This window comes from Agelaius tricolor, unplaced genomic scaffold, assembly GCF_023055355.1.
Source record: "Agelaius tricolor isolate 1412-34295 unplaced genomic scaffold, bAgeTri1.0.p SCAF_3, whole genome shotgun sequence".
In the NCBI taxonomy this organism is placed as follows: Eukaryota; Metazoa; Chordata; class Aves; order Passeriformes; family Icteridae; genus Agelaius; species Agelaius tricolor.
In genome coordinates this window covers 3,494,289-3,519,105 of record NW_027269263.1, presented here as the reverse complement: position 1 = coordinate 3,519,105, position 24,817 = coordinate 3,494,289, and the positions used below count along the sequence as shown (strand labels likewise).

General features: G+C 42.9%; 1 protein-coding gene across 7 annotated transcripts in view; it reads left to right on the top strand.

The window, feature by feature from the left end:
- Positions 1-24,817, top strand: part of CACNA1C (calcium voltage-gated channel subunit alpha1 C) — a 416,406-nt gene that overhangs the window by 332,131 nt on the left and 59,458 nt on the right. For all 7 annotated transcript variants that reach the window (XM_071422178.1, XM_071422182.1, XM_071422181.1 and 4 more), the window contains exons 22-29: positions 2,293-2,399; positions 3,825-3,912; positions 4,978-5,085; positions 6,021-6,073; positions 6,167-6,313; positions 7,192-7,393; positions 7,847-8,005; positions 9,187-9,297. In XM_071422178.1, the coding sequence (XP_071278279.1) occupies positions 2,293-2,399; positions 3,825-3,912; positions 4,978-5,085; positions 6,021-6,073; positions 6,167-6,313; positions 7,192-7,393; positions 7,847-8,005; positions 9,187-9,297 (975 nt within the window). The remainder of the gene's footprint in view (positions 1-2,292; positions 2,400-3,824; positions 3,913-4,977; positions 5,086-6,020; positions 6,074-6,166; positions 6,314-7,191; positions 7,394-7,846; positions 8,006-9,186; positions 9,298-24,817) is intronic.

Here is a 24,817-nt window from a genome sequence, read left to right as displayed (position 1 = left end):
CCCAGCACATTTTTATAGAGAAACGTGCTTTTTTTGATATGACTTGAAATTACCAAAGCCATAATGTTCTCCAGGGAGATGTACACATTATGCCTATGTGCAGTTTGCATCTGTGTTTACACAATAAATCTGGATGTGCACAGATCACATGGCAGATCCAAAAGGCCTGTCAAGAAAAGGAAAATATCCCGACGGCGACGTTTAAAAATGAAACAACAGTTCAAGGTTACCTGTTTGGACTCACAGTTACTAATTCTGCTTGCTCTGAAGGAAGTGGTAACATTCCTAATGATTTCAGTGGAAGCAGAACTTAACCCAGCCTGGGCCTTCCCAAGGTCCTCCTGTTAACTTCAGTGATTTATGACAACATCCCTGGATATTCTTTAAGTTAAGTGGGAGAATAGCGCAAGGACCATAAGTTTAAGTCACTAAGAGCTTGGTTTCTCAGTGCATGTTTCTCTGCTGCCTTCACTGAGCACATTGTTTTGCAAAACAGCAAAGTTAATGTAGGTGGTGAAAACAAAAGAATGAATGGCCATGGGATGTTCAAGGCTGTAGAGGAACAAGCTTCATCTGCCCCCATGTTGCTTATAACAACACCTGCATTCTGGTGGATGTTGGCAAGGTGACTGCCAAGGATATTTAACTGGCGTCCTAAAAGGCTGTAACTTGTTTTATGCCCCAGGTAGGAGGCGGATAGAGATTATACACTCTATGAGAGTCTCTTCTGAGATGACAAAATCCCTCAAAAGGCTTGAGAGAACCACAGTTTGTACTGAACTTAAACTCAGCAGAGCTTCCCCTCCTGATTTCAATGGTGTCTTTCTTTCAAGATTGCCATACAAAATCTAACCAGTAAAGGGCATCTTTACCACCTTTGTTATGGCAAGAACCCCTCCTCCCTTCCCCAACTGAATGTGTCTATAAGTATAAATTCTAAGCCAAGACCAGAGTTTATACTTCCTCCCCTTCTAATTTCTGTCTGATTGATAGCCAGTTGCCTGTCATGGATGTTTGGTGAAGAAAATAATCCAATATACCATGTGCCCTTCAACTTTGCTCTGAATAAGTTGTCACAGGCTGGAAACTTCCAGCCAATACACCATCCTGAGCTACTGGTGGGAGCCAGAAAACTCCAGTTTGACTTTCTAGTTCACACTTCTCAGCTGGAAGTCTGGCTACAGCTCAGTGTCATGGTGTCCACCTCGGGTTACTTTAGACACCTAACTTAAGTGAGATTCAGAGGACCAAACTTAGAAGCCTGTATTCCTGGATGGGAATGAGAATTCCTCATGAAGGAACATTAGCACTTGTGGGGATGGGGTTTCTTCAAAGCCAGCTACATTAGATCATCACCAAATCTAAGGTAGGTGGTACAAATAACCCCATCAGCTCACCCTCTTTAACTGTGCCAGGCTCATTTAGTCACATTGGGTAAGAGAACTCTGTTTACACTGTCACTCAATCCAGCTCTGGAGCTATGACATCCTCCTCAAAGCCAGCAGGTTTTCAATACCCCATCACACCCAGGCAGGGCAGAGCTTCCCTTGCAAAATATGTAACTGTTTTCCCTCCCTCTGCCCAGGGATGTTGATAATGATTATCTCCACAAAGAAATTGCTCTGTTCCAAGGAGTACAGACTGGGCTTTGTAAGGAAAACTAAAGGGAAAATGCAACTACATCTAGAGTAAAAATTAATAGGAAAAGGGATGTGGCATTGAGCTGAACAGAAGGACCAAGCTGAAGAGAGCAGTAATTCCTCCTGTTTTTTTCAGTTCAGCTCTAAAGTGTCTTATCCCGGAGGGATTCTGTTCTTCCTTCATGAAGGGAAGAGCAGTCAACTGTCCACTGCATCTGGTCTAAGTACTGAAAAGCATTACAGAAGAGCCCATTTGATTTTGTATTTTCTATTCAATTCTGCTAGAGAGGCCTTTATATAACACAAGTATCCTGTGTCACTGAAGAAAAAGGGAAAAGCATATGATTGCAGAGAGTACTTTTTGCAAACAGTCACTCTTCTGCTTTGCTAATTCTAAATGTTATGTACCCAGTGCACTTAAAGTGCATATTTTCCTCTCTTTCTTTAGTTAGGCCTTTCACAGTTATCTTGCTGTCTTTTTCACTCTCTTTTCTTTCCATTGGGGCTCAACTTCTCCTTTGGGGTCTGGGGGTAAATTGTCTGCCAACAATAGAAATACTGCCCCCTCCCCAGTTATCCACTCTGAGCATAGCCAGGTGGGTTTGGCTCCTGAGCAGCTGCTGATGGCGAAGTGTGTTTGTGCTCCCTGCAGATGACTGCCTACGGGGCTTTCCTCCACAAGGGCTCCTTCTGCAGGAACTATTTCAACATCTTGGACCTGCTGGTGGTCAGCGTTTCTCTCATCTCCTTTGGGATCCAGTGAGTGAGCCATTTCCAGCTGGCTGGTTTTGGGGTGGGGATTGTAGGGCTGGGCTGGGAGGGATGGCTCAGGCTGTTTTATCTGATTTTTCTCATTAGCCTGTTGGGGTATTCATGAGGTGTTTTTCTCAGATGGTTCAAAGCCATTAAAATTCATTCTCAAGAGAGGAGGTAGTAACTGGGAAATGCTACTCTGGTGACCTGGAGGGGGGAATCTTTCAGAAAGAGCAAATGAGAACAAAAAATGGGTATATTGAGAATCATGACACTTAGCTTTGTTCCAAGGCCTTTGTTTCACTGTATCAGTTCAGGACAGTTCAGTGACTTATGGTTCCCTCCTAGACTTTTCATAACCTCTTTGGAAAATGAGGTTGATAATGTTTTCCTACTTCCTAAGATGCTGTGAGTCTCAGTCAATGGAAGGCCATCAAGCACTTGAAGAATTTTGTGAGACTCTTCAGAGTAGTAGTGGCTGTTCTGTCATGCTGTTTTCCTTTAGTTCATCTTTTAATTTGCTTAGTAATTTATAGATTTACTCAACTATGTGTTGGGTAGGAAGTTCCCTAATCAGTTTCAAATCTGGTAAGAAACAAGCTCCCACTTGTTACCATCATAGGTTAGCAGCTCACATAAGTTGCACACTAAGTCAAGTAGGGCAATTTGTAGGGTCCATTGGGCTTTCAGTCGCAGTCTTAAGAATTGCACAGGTCTTTTTTTGACCTGCTGTTTCTTTCTTACAGACCTAAGTCAGACTCTTGGTGTGTTAACATTTAAACTGTTCCCAAAGTCAGTAGGAGAACATGATGTCATTGAGCACGAGGAAGATTCTCAGTCAGGGTTTTAGTCTTGGAAGGCGCAGAGAGCTCTGCTGCAGAAGATAGTTGTGTTCAGTACTTAAAAGTGAGCACATAAGTCATCCTAATCAATTCAATGGGAGCTTTCACATCCTTAAATTTATGTACGCACTTTGATTTGTGGGTTCAGGGGCCAGATGCACTGTAGGATCAAACTCCAGGTGGATAGTCTACCTTTAATGCTGGAGTCTCCTGGACTTTTCAGTCTTCAATGAATATTTCAGTGGAGTGTTTCTTTGAGCCTTATCTGAAAATGCCTTGGTAATGACTATATCTTGGCACAATTTCTATAGCATAGATATCTACAGAATGTCTGCCCTGCTCTAAAAATACACCTTGCCCATGTTCCATTCCCCCTCCATTAATACAGCAGAGATTATGGAATCCAGAACAAGCAGTCAGACCTCTGAAGAAAACAGAGAAATTGGTTTCCTTACCCCCGAAGTGCCCTGGCAAAGAGTTGAATAAATCCCTTATGCAGTCTCAGGCTGTGCAGAATTTCAAAGGTCTGTCCTTGCTGCACACTCCCCACATTGCTGCGTCTCTCAAACCTTCCAATACTTTCTTTCAGGTCCAGTGCCATTAATGTGGTGAAGATCCTGCGTGTTCTGCGGGTCCTCAGGCCACTGAGGGCCATCAACAGAGCCAAAGGACTAAAGGTTAGAAAAGTCCAAGTGCATTCTAAAAACTATAAATTCAGGTTATTTCAGGCTACAAGGGCTTTTGCAGTGGTTCATTTAATGTTTCAGTAGAATCAGCAGTATGGTTGAGGTTGGAAGGGACCTGCTCAAGCAGGGCCACTGAGGGCCCAGGCTTTAGGGTATCTCCAAGGAGAGAAACTCCACAAGCTCTCTGCATGACCTGTTCCAATGCTCAGTCACCCTGACAGTAGAAGTGCTTCTCAATGTTCAGATAAAGCTACTCTGTTTCAATCTGTGCCTGTTGTCCTATCAGTGGGAACCACCGGAAAGAGCCTGGCTCTGCCTCCTCTGCATCCTCCCTTCAGCCATTAATATGCTGAAATATTGACCAGATTCCCCTGAGCCTCCTTTCAGATGAACTGACCCAGCTCTCTCAGCCTTTTCTCACCCCAATCCCTTAAGTCATCTCTGTGGCTCTTTGCTGGACTGGACTTCCTCCAGTATGTCCACAGTTCTCTTGTGCTGAGGAGCCAGAGCTAGGCAGTACGACAGGCACAGTCTCACCAGTGCTGAGTAAAGGGGAGGAATCCTTTTTAAAAACCTCCTTCAACTTGTTAAAATCTTGCCTAATGCTGCCCAGGATAGCACTTGCCATCTTTGTAGTGAAGGCTCATATTTAACTTTGTGTCCACCAGCTCCTTTTCTGACAGGCTGCTTTTCAGCTGAATGGCCCCATCAGCCCAGAGGTGAAATTATGTGGTTTTCTGAGGTTACAGATGGGCCCACAACCCTAAGCATAACCTTTCTGTATTAGATAAACTCCTTCCTATGTGCTGGTGGGTCCCCAAATATGCAGGAAGTTTCAGAGAGCTGAGTTCTGGTATTTTCCTACCCCTTTCTGCATACTTCTAAAAATACAGCAAGGAATGAAATAAGTTGGTCCCCTTTCCTTAGACATTACTTGGGTAATGGGTACTGCTTAAATAATTTTTTCTTGTTATTTTTATTCTTGGGCTTCTCCCTTAGCCAGAGCAGCTGACAACAATCCCACAAGTGACTTTTGTTCCTCTCTCCCATTGGCAGCACGTGGTCCAGTGTGTGTTTGTCGCCATCCGAACCATCGGGAACATTGTGATTGTCACCACTTTGCTGCAGTTCATGTTTGCCTGCATTGGAGTTCAGCTGTTTAAGGTAAAACCATTGGACCCATTCATTCATCCATTACATTGGGCTGTATTCAGGGATGGGGAGAAAAACAGCATAAAAAGCCTGAGGAAGGGAAATTGGGGTCTGTTGTGTGTAATAGGCAAGACATTTGGGGCACTGTCAGTGTTACCTGGGCTTCTGCTACCAGCAGTTCTCCAAAACTGAGCCAGGCATATCCAGAACTCTTGCCCATCATCTGTGATCAGAATAAATGATCAGTAATGTTGTTCTTCCCTGAACAGCTTTACATTGGCATGACATGGCCCCGGGAAGGTGAAGGGGGCTACTCAAGAGGATTGTTCCTTGCAGGCTCTCTGCCTCCCATCTTGCAGAGGAAAGGGCATACCAGATGACCATGGGGGGTTGTTCTTTCCCTTCTTTATGTCTGCTTTTATCTCCCTTTGCCTTTCATCACCCTCCTGACAGATGCTGAGGACATACACTTTTGTGGTATTTGTGAGGTGCCCTGGACAGAGGAGGAATTGAGAATCTGTCTCCATGCTTTTAGAAGGCTAATATAATATAATATAATATAATATAATATAATATAATATAATATAATATCTAAATAATAGAGAAAGGATACAGCCAGAAGGCTACAAAGAATGATAATCAAAACTCGTGACTCTCTCTTCCAGAGTCCTGACACAGCCTGACCATGATTGGTCATTAAGTTAAAACAATTCACATGAAACCAATCAAACAATGACCTGTTGGTAAACAGTGTCCAAACCACATTCCAAAGCAGCAAAACACAGGAGAAGCGAATCAGATAATTATTGTTTTCATTTTTCTCTGAGGCTTCTCAGCTTCCCAGGATAAGAAATCCTGTCAAAGGGATTTTTCCAGAAAATATGATGGTGACACACATAAAAGTACCATACAAGCAGAAGCCTCATTTGTCTTTCTTCCTTTCCTAGGGCAAGCTGTACAGCTGCACTGACAGCTCCAAGCAGACAGAAGCAGAATGCAGGTGGGTCTGAGCTTTTCCAATCCCTGCCCTTGGCTGCCCACGGCGCCTGGCGGTGCAGGTGTGCCACGTTGTGTCTGCCCTCTCCCCCCACAGAGGGTACTACATCACCTACAAGGATGGGGAGGTCAGCCAGCCCATGATACAGCCCCGCAGCTGGGAGAACAGCAAGTTCGACTTCGACAACGTCCTGACTGCCATGATGGCCCTCTTCACCGTCTCCACCTTTGAGGGCTGGCCAGAGTGAGTGTTTCTGGGACTAGCGCAGCACTAGCAATGCCCTCATTCATTTCAAAAGAGAAAATTCAAAGGCAGAGCATAGTCTTTCCCTTTCTAAGTATTTAAATAAGTCCACAGCTTTAAATATAGCAATAGTAGCACTGCAGTATTATGTACTTTGTAAATTCCTCAGGGCCTGCAGGGATTTCTGTTACTGTACTTGTAAACAGTGTAAAGCACTGTCTCTAGTTCTTAAAAGATGATTTCCATTAGTAGCAGTAATACTAATATTTGTTAGCATCATTTTGTGTATAAATGAATGCAAAATGCTTATCAGGTCCTTTCCAGCATTGCCAGGTTTCAGTCTCCCCATGGAGCCAGCAGGGCAATGTGAAACACCTCCTCTGCAGTACTGGCACACATGGGGTGTCTGTCCAGGTCCTGCTGTCTGTGCCCCTGGAGCTGGGGACTCCCACAGAGTCACTCAGGGTGACGTGGACATGCAGGGGCTGACCCTGACCTGTGTCACCAAGTGATGCCAACAGCAGTGTTAACAAATGGGACTGTGTTGTTATCCCAACTCCTGGGATCCCCTTTTCTCACAAAACTCAGTTCCCAATAACTCTGTTGGTACTTTCCTGTCTTTTGTTACCTGAAGAACATGATTTTGTTCAACTATGAAGACATTTCACCCCTGAACAGGTTCAAATGTAGAATTAGTGACAGCTAGGTCTCCTCCTTTGCAAGCTTTGCACTCAGATCAGTGCAAGTCTGTACATCTCTGAGTGAATTAATTTTGATACAAATGGAAGAAAATCACAAAGTTAAACTTTATAACATCACCTATAAGGCCTCAAGGCAGTTGCAGATTTTCTCTGCATTTGGCTCCTGTTTGCTTTCAGGTTGCTGTATAGGTCCATTGATTCCCACATGGAGGATGTGGGACCCATCTATAATCACAGGGTTGAGATCTCCATCTTCTTTATTATCTACATCATCATCATTGCTTTCTTCATGATGAACATCTTCGTTGGTTTCGTCATCGTCACATTTCAGGAACAAGGAGAACAAGAGTACAAGAACTGTGAGCTGGACAAAAACCAGGTAATTTACAATACCCTGCTGTCAACAAAGGTAGAAAAGGCATTGAGAATAAGCTTTGAATAGATAAATGCATACAGAGAGGAAAATGTTAAGCTTGCCAACAAGATAGAACTGTAAACTGGCTTTGCTGACATCTTTTAGGAGTCAGGTAGAAAAAAAATCTTGCTGTAAGATTTGCTCAAGGGACAATTACTTAAAAATGTTTGCTGTACCATTTGTTTCGCTGAGACTAGAAGAGCACAACAGCAGTGTCTGGCCAAAGTAATTGCATGTAGAATTCTTTAACAGGTAGAATGTGCACATTCACATTGTTACCTAATAGAAATTCCTCAACTACGCTTTTTAATTTCAGAAAAAAAACTTGAAACATTGTATTTTTAATTACATTTGAAGGTAGCTGACCACCCCGATATTTTGGGTTTGAGTTTTAAATGTACCCTGCCTCTCCCACAGCGCCAGTGTGTTGAGTATGCCCTGAAAGCCCGGCCTCTGCGGAGATACATCCCTAAAAACCAGTACCAGTACAAAGTTTGGTATGTGGTCAACTCCACCTATTTTGAATACCTGATGTTCGTTCTGATCCTGCTGAACACCATCTGCCTGGCCATGCAAGTAAGTGAGCAAACAGAAAACCTCCAGGTGATGAAGTAGTAGACTTGGCTGGGGGAAATGCACAAATGGCTGAAGTTGAGACCTACTTTGACCTTCACACCATGTGTTGAGGGAGAGGGACAAGCACATTAAAAAAAAAAAAAACATTGTACCCTGTTCACTTCTGATGACATTTAGTTGAAATAAGGAACTAATTCTCACCCTCTTCCTGCTAATAACTGACTCTTTCAACAATTCTGTTTTAACTCCTTAAAACCAAACAAATTTATTGTTTCTAAACAGAGTCCTGCAAGTACTAGAGCTTTTCAAGAAAAATGTTGAAAATGTCTCAACACTGTATTTTTCTCAGCCTTGCATTCAGCTGCAGCTGAATTGTTTTATCTGAAACTGCTTTGAATAAATCATCCTGTACCAATACAGATCATGAAAATCCATCCCAGCTCTTTGAAGTGTATTAAAGTTAAATAACTACAAATGGGGTCTTTTAACATGAACTGGAAGGTGACCTTAGAATAAGGCAGTGCAATGAGTTCAAGTATCATGATCTGGAAACAGGGGTATGAAAAGTGAGGTGGCAACACTTGCAGAAGACACTGCTTGAATTAATCAATAGAAGATGGAGAGTAACTTCATAAGATCTTAATAAAGTTAAGTGAATGGGCAGCATGATTGCAAATTTAATTCAGAATTGACAAATGCAAGATAGTGATTTGAGCTGCTCGTGTGCTTTACAGAATCCTGAATTTAGTGTAATTACTTGGGGAATGGCTTGGTATCATTATGGACAGCTCAGTGAACCCCCTGCGTGCTGTGCAGTTACAATTAAACAAAAAAGCAATGCAAGAGGGAAGGTTGAGATAAAAAACACAATTGAAGATTGTATTGTCACATTGTGCAAATTTTTAATGAGCCCTGAACTGGAATGATAAGTATGATTTTGGTAGCCACTCCTCAAAAAGATTCTTCTAAAAAGAGGAGATCAAGATCCAGGTGGCAAAAATGGATAGAGGCATGGGAGTGCTTATGAATGAAGGGAAATGGGAATTCCTAATTGAAAAAATGAAACACTCTGTGGTCTTCCTTAGAGAACCTTGGCATGAAGGGAGACGGGAGGGGCCCTGTGTATTCCTGACTGCTGGCATGCCCTATCCTCACACTCTTACTGGGATGCTATTTTTCAGCACTATGGTCAGAGCTGCATGTTCAAGGAAGCCATGAACATCCTCAACATGCTCTTCACTGGGCTCTTCACTGTGGAGATGGTCCTGAAGTTAATTGCCTTCAAACCCAAGGTAGGTGCACGAGGAGTAGATTTCCCTGGCCTCTGTGTGTGTGTGCATGTGTGCGGGGCAGCTGTGAGGAGAAGGAGGAGGTGAACCTTTCTCATCTATTACCCCACCAAGATCTGAGCTGGACAGTTGCTCTCTGGATTGGAGTCTCACTTATATTTAATAACATTTTCACTGGAGAGTGGACAGACTTTAAAAAAAAAAACAAAAACTAAAAAAAGTAAAAAAAGGCAACAGCTGCTAATAGAGATGGTTCCTAGTTTTCATTAAGTTATCACAGTGACACTCTGCTAAGGCTGTAACATGTCTTCCATTCTGAATGTTATTCCAATGCTCTCTCTCTGACTTTCCTTATATAATTTAAAAATAGCATCTCATGATTAGTCTCCTGACCCAAGTGAAGTTAATCAAGCATGACTCATTTTGAGTTATGAGCTTTGGAAAAAAACGTTTCTTCTGGGAGGGCTACATCTCAGTGATGGTTTAGATTGCTCTGGTTTTGAATTTAAGACTTCATTGATAATATTCAGTACCCCAGCAGGTCCTGTCTGAAAGTGTTCTCCTGTGCATTGGGCCATGATACTATGCTAGTTTAGCTGCACTGTGGGGTATGATTTGAACCTCCAAGCTCGTCTAGTTAAGTTCTCACAGCTGCTGCAGGGCAAGGACAAAGATCCTGACCTCACAGAATTACCCAAGACTTTCTTCTGTGGGATTCAAATTCAGTGATGTGTCATAAAAAGTTGAATCCAGATACCTAAATAGAGGTCCCTTGTGTCATTTCATATCTTCAGTGGTGCCTTGACATATGGAGTTGTGTCTTGAAGGATGCTTTGAAACATTGTGGAGATGGTCAAGATGCTCTCTGAAGCATCAGTTATGAATTGGTAAAAATGAGAATATTTAGGTCTCACAGTCATGCTTGTCCTTCATGTTAAAGTTAGGGGATGACTGAATTTAGCTCCTCCCAGATGTAATCCAACATCTTCCTCATCCTCACTTCAGAAACTTTGCTCTCCATTTCTACTGAATTTGGCCTTATTTTTTTCTTTTCAAATCCATGCTGACTTTTTCCCACCCAGCTTCTCTCTTTCTTCCACACTTTCCAGGACTTCTTCTTGTAATAGTCTTGTAATTTTATTTTTCACCCAAGCTCCATATCACTTTCCTATCTTGGATGTAGTTCTCTTGGAAGTTAGGAGCATCTTGGCAGTTCTGCTGAAGACTGGGCTGTGGAGTTTTTTTGTGAGATCTCAAAAACTTTCTTGGGAAATTTAGAAGCATTATTATCTATTTCAGCAGAGATTTTAATTTTCAGGAGAGATCTATCTTTGATTTTTGAGACTTCACCATGTCTGTTAGCAAGCAAACTTTCTGTCACTCCATAAAAGTTTTATCTGCACACCATGTACCCAGAAGTGCATCTCATAGGCTTTATAATGTTCTTCAGATTTTGCAGTTCTGCTTCACAGGAGATTTATAACTTTCAAGGAGATGAGAATCTCAGCAGAATTTGGTTTAGAACATTTAGGGGAGAAGTTCAACCAGGTCAAATACTGAATTCTGTACACATACAAGGAAGGCTTTACTTGACATGGTTGCTTCCAACAGTAAGGAAATGGCATTGATGGTAGTGAAAGTCCTTTCTACTTCCTGTGGTTTACTTTCCTCTGTTCAAGCTCCTTTTCAAGTTTTGCTGCACAAAAAATACTAAAAAAAATCAACTGAGAGTAAGCAAGTATCTCTGGATGGCAAAACACTGAAACAGATTTCCTAAAGTAATTGTGGAATCTTTATAGTTTGAGGACTTAGAATTAAGTTGGGGGAATCTTTAATTCAAGATAGTTTAGGAATCAATGATCTGTCTTGAGACAGGCAAATGGAATCGACCACAGGGCCCCTCTCAGCCCAATTTTCTATGATTCTGTAATCTCCAAACTAAATCCCTAGCTACTACACTATAGTAAAAGTGAGAGTAAAAAAGAAATTTTCCTTATCACGAGAATAGTAGAGTCTTAATGAAGTCTTTCAAGCTAGGACTCAGACAACAACCTCAAATGAAAGAATAGCCAGCACTAACAATAAATGTTTCAAATCCTGATCTGGCCTGCATGCCAAAGATGGTACTAACTCATACCCATATTTTAATTAAATACCTTAATGAAAGAAACCCCAACTTTTCAAAAATTGAAGCAAAGGATTACAGGGAAGAAAAACAAGACTGACCTTGTGAAAACAGCTAACACAGAAAAAGACTTTCCCCCTGCAGCATATTCATATTGAATTATATTAAGTACCAGTTCAGTGACTTGGGTTTGGAAACACCAAATTCCTTGTGTGACTTGTCATTGTTATGTATGAGGATTTGGCTTCAGCCTTCATTCCCTGCTCTCCAAAGAAGGCAACCCCTTCTCCCACATGACCACTGGGACTGATGGGGACCAGCACTGGGGAGCGCTGTCTGCTTCTCTTCAGGTTGCACACCAGTGCTGCAGATGAACTTGGCTAGAATATGTTCTGAAGTGGGAGTTTCCAGCATGGAGAAAGTAGTTCTCTCCATCTTCTGCTTGGCTAGACCTTGTGGTCAAACTACATTTGCAGATGGAAGTTGTCCCCAGGAACACCAGCTGGGAAAGTCCAAAAGCATTTCTTCGTCACCTGGGAGAGCATCATTACCTATGCCCTCTAACCAACCAAGTGGCCCCAACAAAGAAATGACATGCTGAGTGTTATTAGTGTTTCCCAGATGGAAAATGGCAAGTTGAAATGCTCATCTCTGCTGCAGACAGATTTGTCTGTCATTTCCTGAGCAGTAAAACACAAACCAGCCTTTGTTTAAGCTGCTTTGTCTCATTTTGAATTTGTGCCCAAACATCATTCTTTTCTGTGAGAAGAATACCCTAAAATAAAAGAGCTGTAAGCTTTATGACTGACAACAAGAAAGGAGGAAACTTGGTTAGCTGAAGGTGTTGTGCTCTAATGACAAGCCCCAGGAGAATGTGGCAGAACAGAACTGAGCACAGAATTGAAGCTGACAACATTCAGTCTGTTTACTCCTTTTTTTGGGGTGCTTAACCCAGTCATGGATGCTGCAGCTTAACCTTCAACTGCAGCAAGACAAACAGGAACTGAGTTGTGACTCTGAAGCAGCCACCACAGAGCTCTCCCTTGCACAGCCACTACCTAAAGGCACCTTGGAATGAAAGGTCTGCAGCAGCAGAACAGAGGGATGAGGATTTCTCCATCTGCACAAGGTGGAACCTGCTGCTGTTTATTCATACCTTCACCAGGGAGGGTTGGAAAGGGAACTAGGACAGATCCCTGAGGTATTGGGAGCTGCTATTGTACTACCTTCTCACAGAAGTCACCCCAGGGATGTGCCCATGTGGAACAGCTTTAGGGGAAGCCCAATCTGCAGAGTTCCTGCTGCTGCTCATGGTGTGGCATCCACGATTACAGACACACAGATTCAGCTGGAAATGTGTTGGGAAATCATCAAGATCATTCAAGATCATCAAGTCCAGCTGTTAATCTACCATTGCCAAGATCCACTAAATACAATGCACACCAGTGCTACTGTGAATTACCTACGTAACAACAGAAAAGGTGGCAGCCTGACTGAATAGGGGTTTTTTTTTTACTGTATCCCATTTTTTCTTCATTTCTTGTGGTGAGAGCAAGGCTTTACTTATTGAAAGGCCAGCTGTAGGAACAAGGAGCCAAGTCCAAGTCAGGGCTTGTCGCCTAACACTTACAGAAAATATGTGAAGGGAGTAGGAAGACAAGGGCTTTCCTAACTAAACATACTGTTACTGCTGAGATTGCTTGCTCTGGTCAGCAAGTCCCTTTGAAACTTGTCCTTTTAGCTGGCCATCCTCTGTGAGCAGTGTTTTGGTCTGCCTGATCTCCTGGGAGGCTGTAGAGAAGAGGGGTACATCAGCTGGAGCAGCTGCTGCTGTGGCACAGTCAGTGCATGCCAGGCTGGGACAAGGCTTCTGAGAACCCTGTGGGTTTGTGTGACACTTCTTTGGTGCAGAGGGTCACTTACCCCATTTTTTTGCAGGATTAATCTAAACACTGTGTCAGACATAGCTCATCCATGTCTGCAGTTTTGTCAGGAGGGTGTGCTAACAGTGAGCTCGAGCCATTTGGGGTGATTAGGGCTGCTGATAAAGAAAACATCCACTCCATGCCCTGCATGTCCTTACACAGTATTAATGTGCTGCTCTGAAGCAAAACTCTCAAATGGACCTCAGTGCTTGTTTTGGCTGATGCTCATAAACTGATTCAAGACTAGTTACTTCAAAGAGACAGACAGTCTAAAAGTAATGCTGTTGAGCCAAGGCCTTTTGCTGCTTTGTTTTTCTAATTTTATAAATTCTCCAGCCAGTCTCCTGAGCTATTCTCCAATTCCTGCATGGAGAAACCTGCTGCTGCTGCTGCTTCAGACTTTTTCCAGGGAAAACTACTGAAGGGAATGAGGAGCTGTGCTGTCTGTGGTGCTCACAGCTACCACTGTTCCATCTTCTTAGAGAAGAAATCCCCACAAGAACCAGTCCAGGAAGGGCCAGCTGCTCTACAAAACCTGCCTGGGGTTCATCTTTTCAAGTTAAAGACGGTGACTTAAAATTCCTATTCATATGAAGCCTCACCATCTGTCAATGTACATGCTAATGTGAGGATGGATATTCCTCCAGGAATTGCAGATCTTTCCAGCTCCCTGGAGTGGGCTGTTTTCCTGATGAGCCACATCTACTTTTTCTTTCAGGAAAACACTTCATCTGTCCCCTTATTAGCTAGGGCAGGACCACTAATCCAAGAGTTATGAATTTTCTCCTGCTGTGCCTGTCATCTCAAACTAGGGAAGACATGTCCATGGAACTACTGCTATACATAAAGTAAAGCACATGATCATATATTTTGTCAAAACTGTGCCTGAGTGTGGAAAGGGAATCTTGGAGATTTCCTCTGTGGAATTATGACTATCAGAGAGACTGCAGATCACAAGTCTATTCCATTTACCAGACACTGTCAGCACCTTTCTTCCCTGGGTGTTTATAGATGTTACTTGTAAAGCAGCCTGTAACAAACGCCATCTGTCCTGCCTCAGAGAGTTCCTTCAGTCCCTCATTTATCACTGCTACTTAACTCTGCATTCCTGCCATTCTTACTTGTCATTTCAGTGCAGCAGTTTGGACTTCAGGGGGCTGTTTCAAACAAGCTTCACACTCAGCACAAGGCACACAGTCCCATGTGATCCCAGGAAGAGCTGTGACCCTCTGTGCTGTGGAAGTCACAAGTGCCACCCATGGTTATTTCTCAGCCTCCCTGTACTGATGGATCTACGTGTCCTCAGTGTTTCTTTCTCCCCTGATGCATTTGCACTTCTTTATTCCTCTTTAAGCTGCTCTCAGTCAGCGTTTATCATGCATTTGATGTACAGATATTTCTTCTAAAACCTGCAAAATGACTCATCTGTTTTTGTTCCCTTTTTACCAGTACATTTCTCAGGCTTTTATGCCTATAAACAGATCTTTGAGCAGTCTCTCCTAAAGTCACACTGGCTGCTTCATACTACTCACATTCTTCTTTCTCACCAAAACCATAATCTGTTATTCTTTGGTCAGGATAGAGGTTTCAACATTTTCACAAACAGCTGAAATTTATATCCCTAGAAACAATGCTGGTTAATTTTGGAAATCTAATGCTTTTTGTACTTCTTCATTCTAGTACATGTAGAAATACCTGTATAGCTTAGGATGGTGCCCTGGCAGTTTTATTTCTCCAGCTTATACAGAGAAAGGGAAGTAAAGACATTCTGCACAGATAAAAAATATCAGGAAAACTGGTTACAACTGTGTGGTCTTTTGCTCAGAGCTAAATAACACTTCAGCTCCATCCAACAGGAATCACATTTAGTTAAAAATCACATGCTCTGGGATGCAGTATGGTGGCATAAATTAGTGGTTTAAGCTGTGTAAATGTGAGCCTGTGGTGCAGGCAGCTGCCTCCTTCCATGGACTGTGGCCACACGGTGCTGTGTGGCCAAAAGGGATGGTTGTCAAGTGGCTCTTACTTTGCAGACTTCCTTTGCTCTGGTTTTGGCAAGTGCTTAACCTTGGTAGCCACCTAATTGTTTCCTCAGCTTCAGTATCACCTTTTCTGTTTTGGAGGGGCAGCCTCTGCATGTGGACTATTTGATGATTGAATCAGGTACCCCTGCAAGAGGAAGGTCAGCCTCCAACCACCACCCTGGCTTTGGGTGAAAGAAATGCTTTAAAAGGCAAAAAAAAGCTCAAGAAAGCTGGTTATGTGTCAAAACCTGTGGGTGGGGAATAATGTACATCATTTTAAAAAAAGGAAGAGTGAGCTCTGCTTGATGTTGGGTAAGGAGTAGAGAGCATGGAGAGAGCTAGGAATGATGAGGTAAGACAGTTTGCTAGCTGAAGAAAAGGAAAGAACAAAACCAAAAAGAACCAACAGGTCTGAGAGGAAAAGAGGGAAAAGCCAAGTCCATGAAGTAAGAAAAGCCATACAGATAAGGAAGAGTGGGAAAAGATAAAATATCCTTAAAGGCAGAACGAAAAAGATAGATTTAAGACCTTGAAATAGTAAAGTATTAATAAAATGGAGGAAGAAGTGATTGGACAAAAAGTGATGTGAGGAAAAGAAAAACAGAAACAGGACTGAAAGAAAAAGTAAACATGGGAAAGGATTTTTAGAAAATTAAAAACTGAATTAAAACCCATACCTTTTAAGCTAATGAGCATCTTTTTGTGCTTCTAAAGTTCCCTGGCAGGCATCCCAGGTCTCCATGTTCAAGCACATTAGAGCCTCAGCCACATAGCCCCCTGTGTACTTTCTCATCAGAATAAATTGCAGTAGAAATTGGGTACAGTATGTTTCCCTGCTTCTGTGGATTAAACTCACCCTGTTTCAAAATGCATCATCAGGTTACCCCAGAAAGTCTTTCCTTTTTCACCTCAAATTTTGTTGTGGAGAAGTCTGAATGTCTTGTATGTTCCTCTGGATTTTCTATACCACCAGTAGCCCAGCTGGAATTAATCTCAGCTGCTTCAGTGAGCCCAGCAGCTGCCATACACCCAGAAATCCCTGAATTTGTCATGCCCAGATAAAGACACCAGTGACTGCGTTTTGTGTGAAGTCAGCCTGAGTCTCAAGGAATTGCTGAATCAGCCTCAAGGGTTTTGGACATAAACTAGGAAAAGGGAGGAAAGAAAATCTCCCTTCATTAATCACTCCTCTGCTTTCTCTTTCCTGTGATTACCTGTCAGCCAGGATTCCCATGCATTTTGCACAGGATACACATCATGCAGAGACTTGAGCATATTGTCTTTCATGTCCACAGGTCTGGAAGGAAGAAGGAGCCTCTTTTCTAAGCCTTTCTGAAAAAGTAAATACTAAAAGTACTGTATGTCAGAGCAGCATGTTTAGGTGACTTTGGTGGGAAGAAGAACTTGGAATAATTATTCTGGACGTGGATGACCAGGTCATCCCAGTCCTTTGTGCCCATCAGTGGGTTGGCACAGTCAGCTGCTAGACTTGCTCCTGGGAGCTGCTTGCTTGACAGAATTTCTGTCTGCCCATATGTCCAGGGAAAGGAAGGAAAAGAGAGGCTAAGGAGGAAAGTGAGCCTCTTGCAGCCCAGTCTGTGCCACAGCATTCTCCCAGCAGTTCAGCACTGGGGCTTTCTCACAGACCATGGAAGACCCCTCTAGCCAAGAGCCAAAGCCTGGATTTGTTATTCCAGGTACTTAATTGAAGCTACTCAGGAGAGAGTGCTGCCAACTTGTTACAAGGCAGTGAAATTTGAAAAAGAGGAACTACAGGAGCACTACTTCTAGTGCTGGCCCATCAAGTAGGGCCTTGAATAATAAATCTTCCAGTTAATATAGAGAAAGGAAATTTGCAGCAGAGTGCTCAGGGATGAGGTTGATTTTTCTGCAGTTTCTACAAATGAGGAGTTAGCTAGCAGATAGCTGCCTTCTCTACCATGTGAAAGCACAGGGAATCCTCTTTGGTGGCTTCTAGATTTCACTGAGCTCCTCACCAGTTCCTGAGTGTGTGTGGGAGAGGAAATCTGGCCCTTCCAAACACTTTAAAGGAGAAGAAAGTAGTGCCAGACTAAAGTTGTTCTATTGTGCATATGCTTATATTCTGAGATGGCATAGGCGTGACTGAGCCTAAACAAGTCATGCAGTGTGAAAAACACTTGGTAGGTGAATGTAACAGAAGAAAAGAGATGGATGATGAGAAATGAAACTTTCACCCTAAATCCTAGCTCATGACTCTACTTGCATCTGGGTCAGGAAGCATCAAAGCCTTCCTTGTCAGCACTGGTTGATATCCTGTATAAAGTGGCTCTTTCCCATTTTATTGCAGAAAATAAATATATCTGGCACAGAGATATGAGCAGAGTGCACCTTATTTGGTTTCTTTGTTGTTGCCCCTAAGAAAGAGGCCAACAACAAAATAGTATCCAGAACAAACTTCCCTCTTCAGGAAAGGAACTTGTCCTTTCATATTGTGGTGGAAACAGTTGGTAAGGGACAAAAAGGCTGTTTGATCTGCTGCTCACTGTGTTAGATCTGTTGTTTAAATGCAGGATGTTCTCCTTCCTGGAGGACAAGGCCAGCAATTTTCTGCAAATAGATCCTCTAATTACTATAGAGAACGTGTGAAATCTCTAACAAGGATCAGCCAGAGCTGTGCAATCCTCCAGCTTTCTGAAGGATCAGTGGAGAATTCAGTAGGCAGGAAAGGCTGTTAAAGGAGCTGTGTAAGAGCTTCAATGATAGAGGACCTTTTCCTTCACAGCAAACATACCCAGAGAATTTGCATATTGCTGCAACATTATGACAGATGTATTTTCAGTCTGGCACTTGGGGGTTTTAATGTCGTTATAAATGATCAAAAATAATTATATGACTGCACAATGCAACAGTGTGGGAAGCACTGTATTAGCTATTGCGCTTAATTATTTAATACAGAAAATTATCCACATGACTTTAAAAGCCCAGTGGGATGGTGAACCAGGGCCTCACTCACAGCAGCAGCAGCAGCCTGGAAAGGGAACAGTGCCAGGGAAAAGCAACAGACAAAAAATCCCAGCCCTCTGTCACTTCCTGTGAGGTTGTTTTAAAGGGTCCAAGGCTCTCAGAGAATCTTCACATAAGAACGGTACCAGATAACAGGCTGTGATACAGCACCTGTTGAGAACCATTTGTCATGTCAGAAAGTGATATTTCCACTGGCAAATGGAAACCTGGCTGACATCTAAGAGAGGTGATCTCCCTTCTGTCATGCATCTGGCTTTTGGAGACCTTGGAAACTTTAGTTTTCTTTGTTTCTGCTTCCCCAAGAGTCAAATGAGAGTAATCGTCCTCTTTTGGCAAGTTATGATTGATGGATTACATAAAAATAAGTATTATTTTACTACCTACTCTAATCCATATAAAATTAAGCCTTTTATGAAAATGAAATAACTTAAAAGAAACTATCTAAAAATCTACAGCTCACACCTACTGTGCTGTTTCTGGAACATGGTGCCTTTCTGCCACTCAGCAGCCACATCAGAGCAGTCCACAGCCTCTTCCCATGCTTCATACAGAGAGAGGGAAGCTGTTCCAAGTCCAGCCCCATGTTCAGAATGCTTCTTCACCCACTGCTTGCCCCTGTCTCATCTTCCCACAACTTGCAGTGACTCTTCACTCTGAGAGATATGGCATTTCTGTTCTTGTAGCCTGAGTTTTCCTTCTTTTGAATCATTCTTGCCTGGGCTGGGATGTCAGTCCTACTTTAGGAGACAGACTATCTTAAACAATAAAACCCACCCCCTCTTTTCATAGGACTGTTTCATATTGCTGGGTTGGTTTATTGCCTTCAGGAATTATTTATTGGCCCTCATCAAGACATGCTGCTTTTAGACCTTCCAAAGTCTTTGAGCACTTGCAGCTTCTTCCAAATGGAATTTGACAGCAAAGTTCTCATGGAATGCTCTTTGTGATAAAAGATCCGTTCACCCATCACATTCATTTTTCAGTCTTTCTGGTAAAACCGGTGCTGATTTTGTTTCTCTTTGCTGAGAATAAGTCTGGTTTCTGGCTGCAGGGCAGTAATTGTTAACTGACTGCTGTGAGCTTACTGCTCATGAAAAAAAGGGCCTGACTCCTCATGGGGTATTGCTGTGTCACAAAATACCTGTGGGAAAGTCAAAAATGTTTATCTGATTTTCTAGGTGGACAGTAAAATTTATAAGAGAACTTTCAGCTATTCTGCCACCATTTTCATGCATTTATATCAAAAGGCCTTAGTCATTATTGTTCAGAAGCATTACTCACCCTTCCTTCAAAGGCACTTAAGAGCAATCCAGGCCAAAAATTACATCAGGATCAGCTAGTTGAATCATCTAGTTTCAGCATGCTTTACTGCTATAGTTTCCTCAGGCCTTCTCAGCATATTGTCTAGAAATATACTCTTTGCTATGTCTGAGATGCTTTCATAATAAATGCCTCCATCTTGCCTTTGTCATGCTTCTTTTCCAGTCTTTGGAGGACCTGGGACCAGAAATTGCACTTCCAGCCTCGCCTGTGGCTGTGTATTTCAACCACTTTACAGTAAATGAAATAGAGGGAGATGTAAGATGACTGTGCCACCAAGTGCCAGCACCTTCAGCACCTGAAGGGGGCCCGCAGGAAGGCTGGAGAGGGTCTTTTTGCAAGGACACATAGTGATAGGACAAGGGGGAATGGCCTCAAACTGAAAGAGGGCTGGTTAGATTAGAAAAAAATTCTTTACTGTGAGATTGGTGAGGTCCTAGCACAGGCTGCCCAGAGAGGTTGTGGGTGTCACATCCCTGAAAGGGTTCAAGGCCAGGCAGGATTGGGCTTTGAGCAACCTGGGATAGTGGAATGTGTCCCTGACCACGGCGGGGATTGGAGCTGGATGATCTTTAAGGTCCCTTCCTGGCCAAACCATCCCTTGAGTCCATGTAGATGGGCATGGAGGCACTCACAGGGCTCTTTAGAAAATACAATTCTGGTGACATGAACTGGATTGAAAAATCTGGAAGTGGAAATTCTCCATTCACAGATATGATACAGTCTTTTCTAGTCACGTCTTCCAGACATTATCAATTATCATTAGGTGTGTAGAGCATAAAAAAGAGATTCTGTATTTCCAACCTCCATAAATGTTAATAGCTTTATCAAATAGTGGCCTGGGGACTTTGGTTCAGGCAGTGGGGTTTTTTGGGGTTTTTTCCTGTGATGAAGGTATTTGTTCCCCAGAAGCACAAGCGATACCTGTAATTTGCTTTAGGATCTACAGGATCTCAAACAATAATCAGGAAGCGTCCACTTCAAAGTAGCCAGTAACAAGGTACCTCAGTTTTCTAGCAATGACCTAGAAGTAAACATCTGAGGTCTTTTTCGAGATCACAGAGCCATTCATATCCTCCAACTCTTTCTTTTCTGTCAAGGAGAGTGTTCAGGATGCCCAAGCAGGCCCTCGGACCACAAGGGACACCTGTCTGCTTTCACAGGTGCCCTCATTGTGAGAGAGAGCATGAAACAAGTGAGGGAGGATAAAGGGAAACATCAACATTTTTGAGTGTCCATCTTGGGCTATAAGTTGGTCTTGTTTTCTTATGGAATAAGCAAAGAGTCATGAGGCTCCTTCAGAACTCACCAGAACAGTCTGGAGTGATGAAATGCTCCTCTTTTCTTTGCCTGTCTGTGGAAAGATTTGAAGGAGTAGAAGGGAGCCTGGTTTAATTCCCTGCAGCAGTGACTCATTACAGTGACTGGTAGGTGAACTGCAGGGACTCTGTCTCAGAATTAATCCATCAGTGGATGAGAGTTGATAGATAGTATGCAAATAGATGCTGTTTACCTGCAGCCTGTCAGGAACTCCAAGCAGCTGCATCCTCCACTTGATTCCTTCTCTATTAACATTCTGCTAATTTCCCTGATTGCTGTTATGGCTAAATGGTATCTCAGCACAACAGAATTTGCATCTGACACACATCTCTGGTCCGTGTCAGGAGCTATTGTAGCTTTGTAAGATTGTTCAGGACACACATGAATCCCCCAAATCTGCTGTGAGAGCATGTGCCAAGAGCTGTGGAACTGTGCAAATGTCCTTTGACTCAATCCTGTCCCTTTTGCAAAAGTACTTTCAGGGAAAGCCTCTTTTAATGAAGTCTGAGAACGGACTCTCACAGCTCTAAAAAGCCTGCAGCATTTTCAAAAACGAGTCCTTGTATTAACTAAATATCAGCCAGACTAGCAGTTCATCTCATTTTGTAAATCCCTAGCAAAGTCTGCTTTGCCCTTTACAATCAGCGGGAAATTTTCTCTAAGAAATCCCACTGAGTATCAGGGTATCAGCCCCTTTCTCTCCTTCCTATGTACTCTCTTCAGCTGATTTAGGCTTGATGCTTCCTTTTGTTGTTTTAGCATGCAGGATTATTTCAGAGAAGTGGTAGCAAGGTCATCCTGCAGTTTGCCCTCTTTTTAAGCTGTGCAGTTATCTCTGTGTCTCAGTTTCTCCTCCTTGATGCTTCATTCCTGTATTCATAAAAACAAACCTGCATGCATGTCCTTCCCTTTTTTTGCTACAACACTGAGGCATCATCTTCCACTGGGGACCATCCCACATACATTCAGATCCCACCCAGTGAACAGCCTTGACCTTGCTGTGCTCTTCATCTTTAGAGAATATTTTTCTCAGAAGGGTTTGTTAAATTTTTCCAGCTACATCAGAAGAGGCAGAAATGAAAACCTGTGACTAAGCAGATAAAAAAACTACATGTAAACTAACACACAAGTGACCCTGCAGGTCCCACAGGTCCCAAAACCCAGCCAGTACCACAACTGAGCACCCTTCCCCTGAGGACTTCTGTGCTTCTGTGGGGGTGCACAGCACTCCAGCTGCCATATTCTTGTTATGGTCTCCAGGTGACTCTGAGCTTCTGATAGACTCCCCTGGGCAATTTTCCCTCTTGTTATTACTGAGGCTTCTCAGATGTCCTATTTAGGATCTCGTATCCACAAAAAGTAGAAGAAATGGGTGTCCAGAGATGTCACTGCCTCTGCTAGCACCTAAATAAAACCTAGTTTCTTTAACAGCTAATCTCAGCAACTAGGAAACCTAAAAATGATTGGCATGCTCATTTTGAAATGTCTGCTCCTCTCACACAAATGAGATTCCATTCCAGTCAGCTACTGCATATTTATGCTCAGCCTTTCATGAATTTATTGATCATGTGGTGATACACTATCATTTGCTACCTTTGGGGGGGAAAAAAATGGGAAAAAATGTGCTCTACTGGTGGGGCTATTTCATGCTTCCTGAATACTCAATCCAATCCTCCTGGTCTCTCTCTGTCCTCTTTTCTCCCCAAAAGCTTCATGGATCTCCAAAATCATCCCACAAGAGAGGGTGACTACCATTCCCCAGTAAACCCCTGAGGATGCCATTATGTGGCATGCAATAATAGCTAAATCAGAATCAAGCCTCTCCCTTTATGGGTAAAATATGGTATTACACTCTAAATTCTTGTACTGCAAAAACAAACAGTGCCATCAATTCATTTCCAGTCAGACCTCCACCCTCTTGGGAAAAGTATGCAGAACTTTCTGGTGGGAAAAAATATTTTGGAAATACAACCTCTTTACTAGAGTGAAAGCTCTTCCCTCATTCAGTTCATCTTTCATGAGCCACCCTGGTACACTCCAGTGGGGAATGTGGCTTGAAGAGGTGCTTTGAGGTCACAAGAGGCAAATCCTGAGGGGTGTAGCTCACTCTCATTACACACTCATAACTGGTGACCAGGTTATGAGGTCTGATCCAAAGCAAAGTCCCAGGGGGCCATTTGTAGGTAAATGTCTCCGAGGAGGGTGGGTGGCTTTTCAGGGTAGGATTCCATCTCTTGCACCCCAATGAAGCGTCTGTGCTCTCTGTTCCCTTGAGCTCTCTTTCTGTGAATAATATCTTCCTGTTTTTCACCCTTCTGTTTGAAACACAGAGGCAGCAGGTGAGGAGGAAAGGAAGGTTTTTAAACCCATGTGTTTCATTAATCCAACACTGGCATTTTGGATGTGGGGTTGAGTAAAACTTCATTCATATCCATGGTTCCTCTCTATCATTCATCTAAGAGACACAGGAGGAAGAGAAGAGCTCTCTGAGGTCACCTTACAGCCACACAATAACAGACTGGGATAATGCTCTTTCTGGGATCCCAGAGCAGACCAGCCCATGACTTTCAAGCAAGGATCTTGCTGCTGAGACTCAGTAGAGCATCCCAGGAGAAAGAACTTGCAGTGTAAATTTGGAGCAACACTCTTGAAGTCAGCAGAGTGGCTTCAAATACACTGTGGTGTCTCAGAGGTCCAAAGCCGCTATTTTTGATGGCAATGAAAAAGGGACCTTTACTTTCCAGGCCTGAATCCCTCCTGAGATGTGCCAGCTCTGTCAGTGCAGTGTCATTGATTCCAGTGAGATTGTATTACTACTACTGGGAGCAATAAATCACTGAGTGGCTTTGGTGGTCATCTGAGGACAGGGTTTGATGCCACTTCGTCACCTGGGTTCTGTATCAACAGCAAATGCTGTTTTACCAGAGCAATGGTTATTGGGCTCTATGTAAGAAGCTGCTCAGAAAAAAGAAATTGTAAATTTGGTTACACCAAAAACATTCTTTGCAGTATGATGCCAATCATAGTAAAAATACCAAATGTCTGTCACTAGAGATTTGAAAATCATTAAAAGTCATCATCTAAACAACACATTTTGGATCTTTACCCTTGCAGCTGCCCAAAATCAAACTCTTGGGTTTTTTTGAAGTTGTTTGGATTCCTGCTGAAATTCTTACTAATTCCTAAATTGTGCAATTTGAGAGGAAATAGAAGAGAACCATGCTGTTGAACACTCGTATTCATTTGGCATGTGGGCAGTGCCATTGCCTTCTGCAGGACTGTGCCCATGGACAGGGGCAGGAGGATTGGGTCTGTTGTCTTCTACTCTCTGCTTTGATCCTGCAAGTGCACTGTCTGCCAAGGTCGCATCAGGCTGCAAAGGCACTTTGTGTAACTCTGTATGAGCTGTGTCTATCCTTTATTTATTCAAAATGCGTTTGCCTCTACAATTTAATCTGCTGTTCTCTCCCTCCCCTTCCTCTTGGTGAAGTCTAATTACAGTTTTATTCCAGGTCCATCTGGTTGTTAATGATGCTGGACATCACCGCTGAATCCATTCTAATATTTGTTGTGTATTTCTAGGCTGGACGCTGAATAATAATATTCTCTGAATTTGCTTTTGCTCCTGTTTGCTTCCTCCCTGTTGTAGCTAATTGTGTAGTAATGTGTAGCCATGGGATGGTTGCTCCTTCCAGTGTAGATCTGCTAAGAGAGTTGCCTATTTCAGGCTGCAGAATAAAGGTGTGTTATTCTGGTTTTGAGGAGAAGATTTCAAAGTCCCCTCTACTGGCTCCCTTCACTGG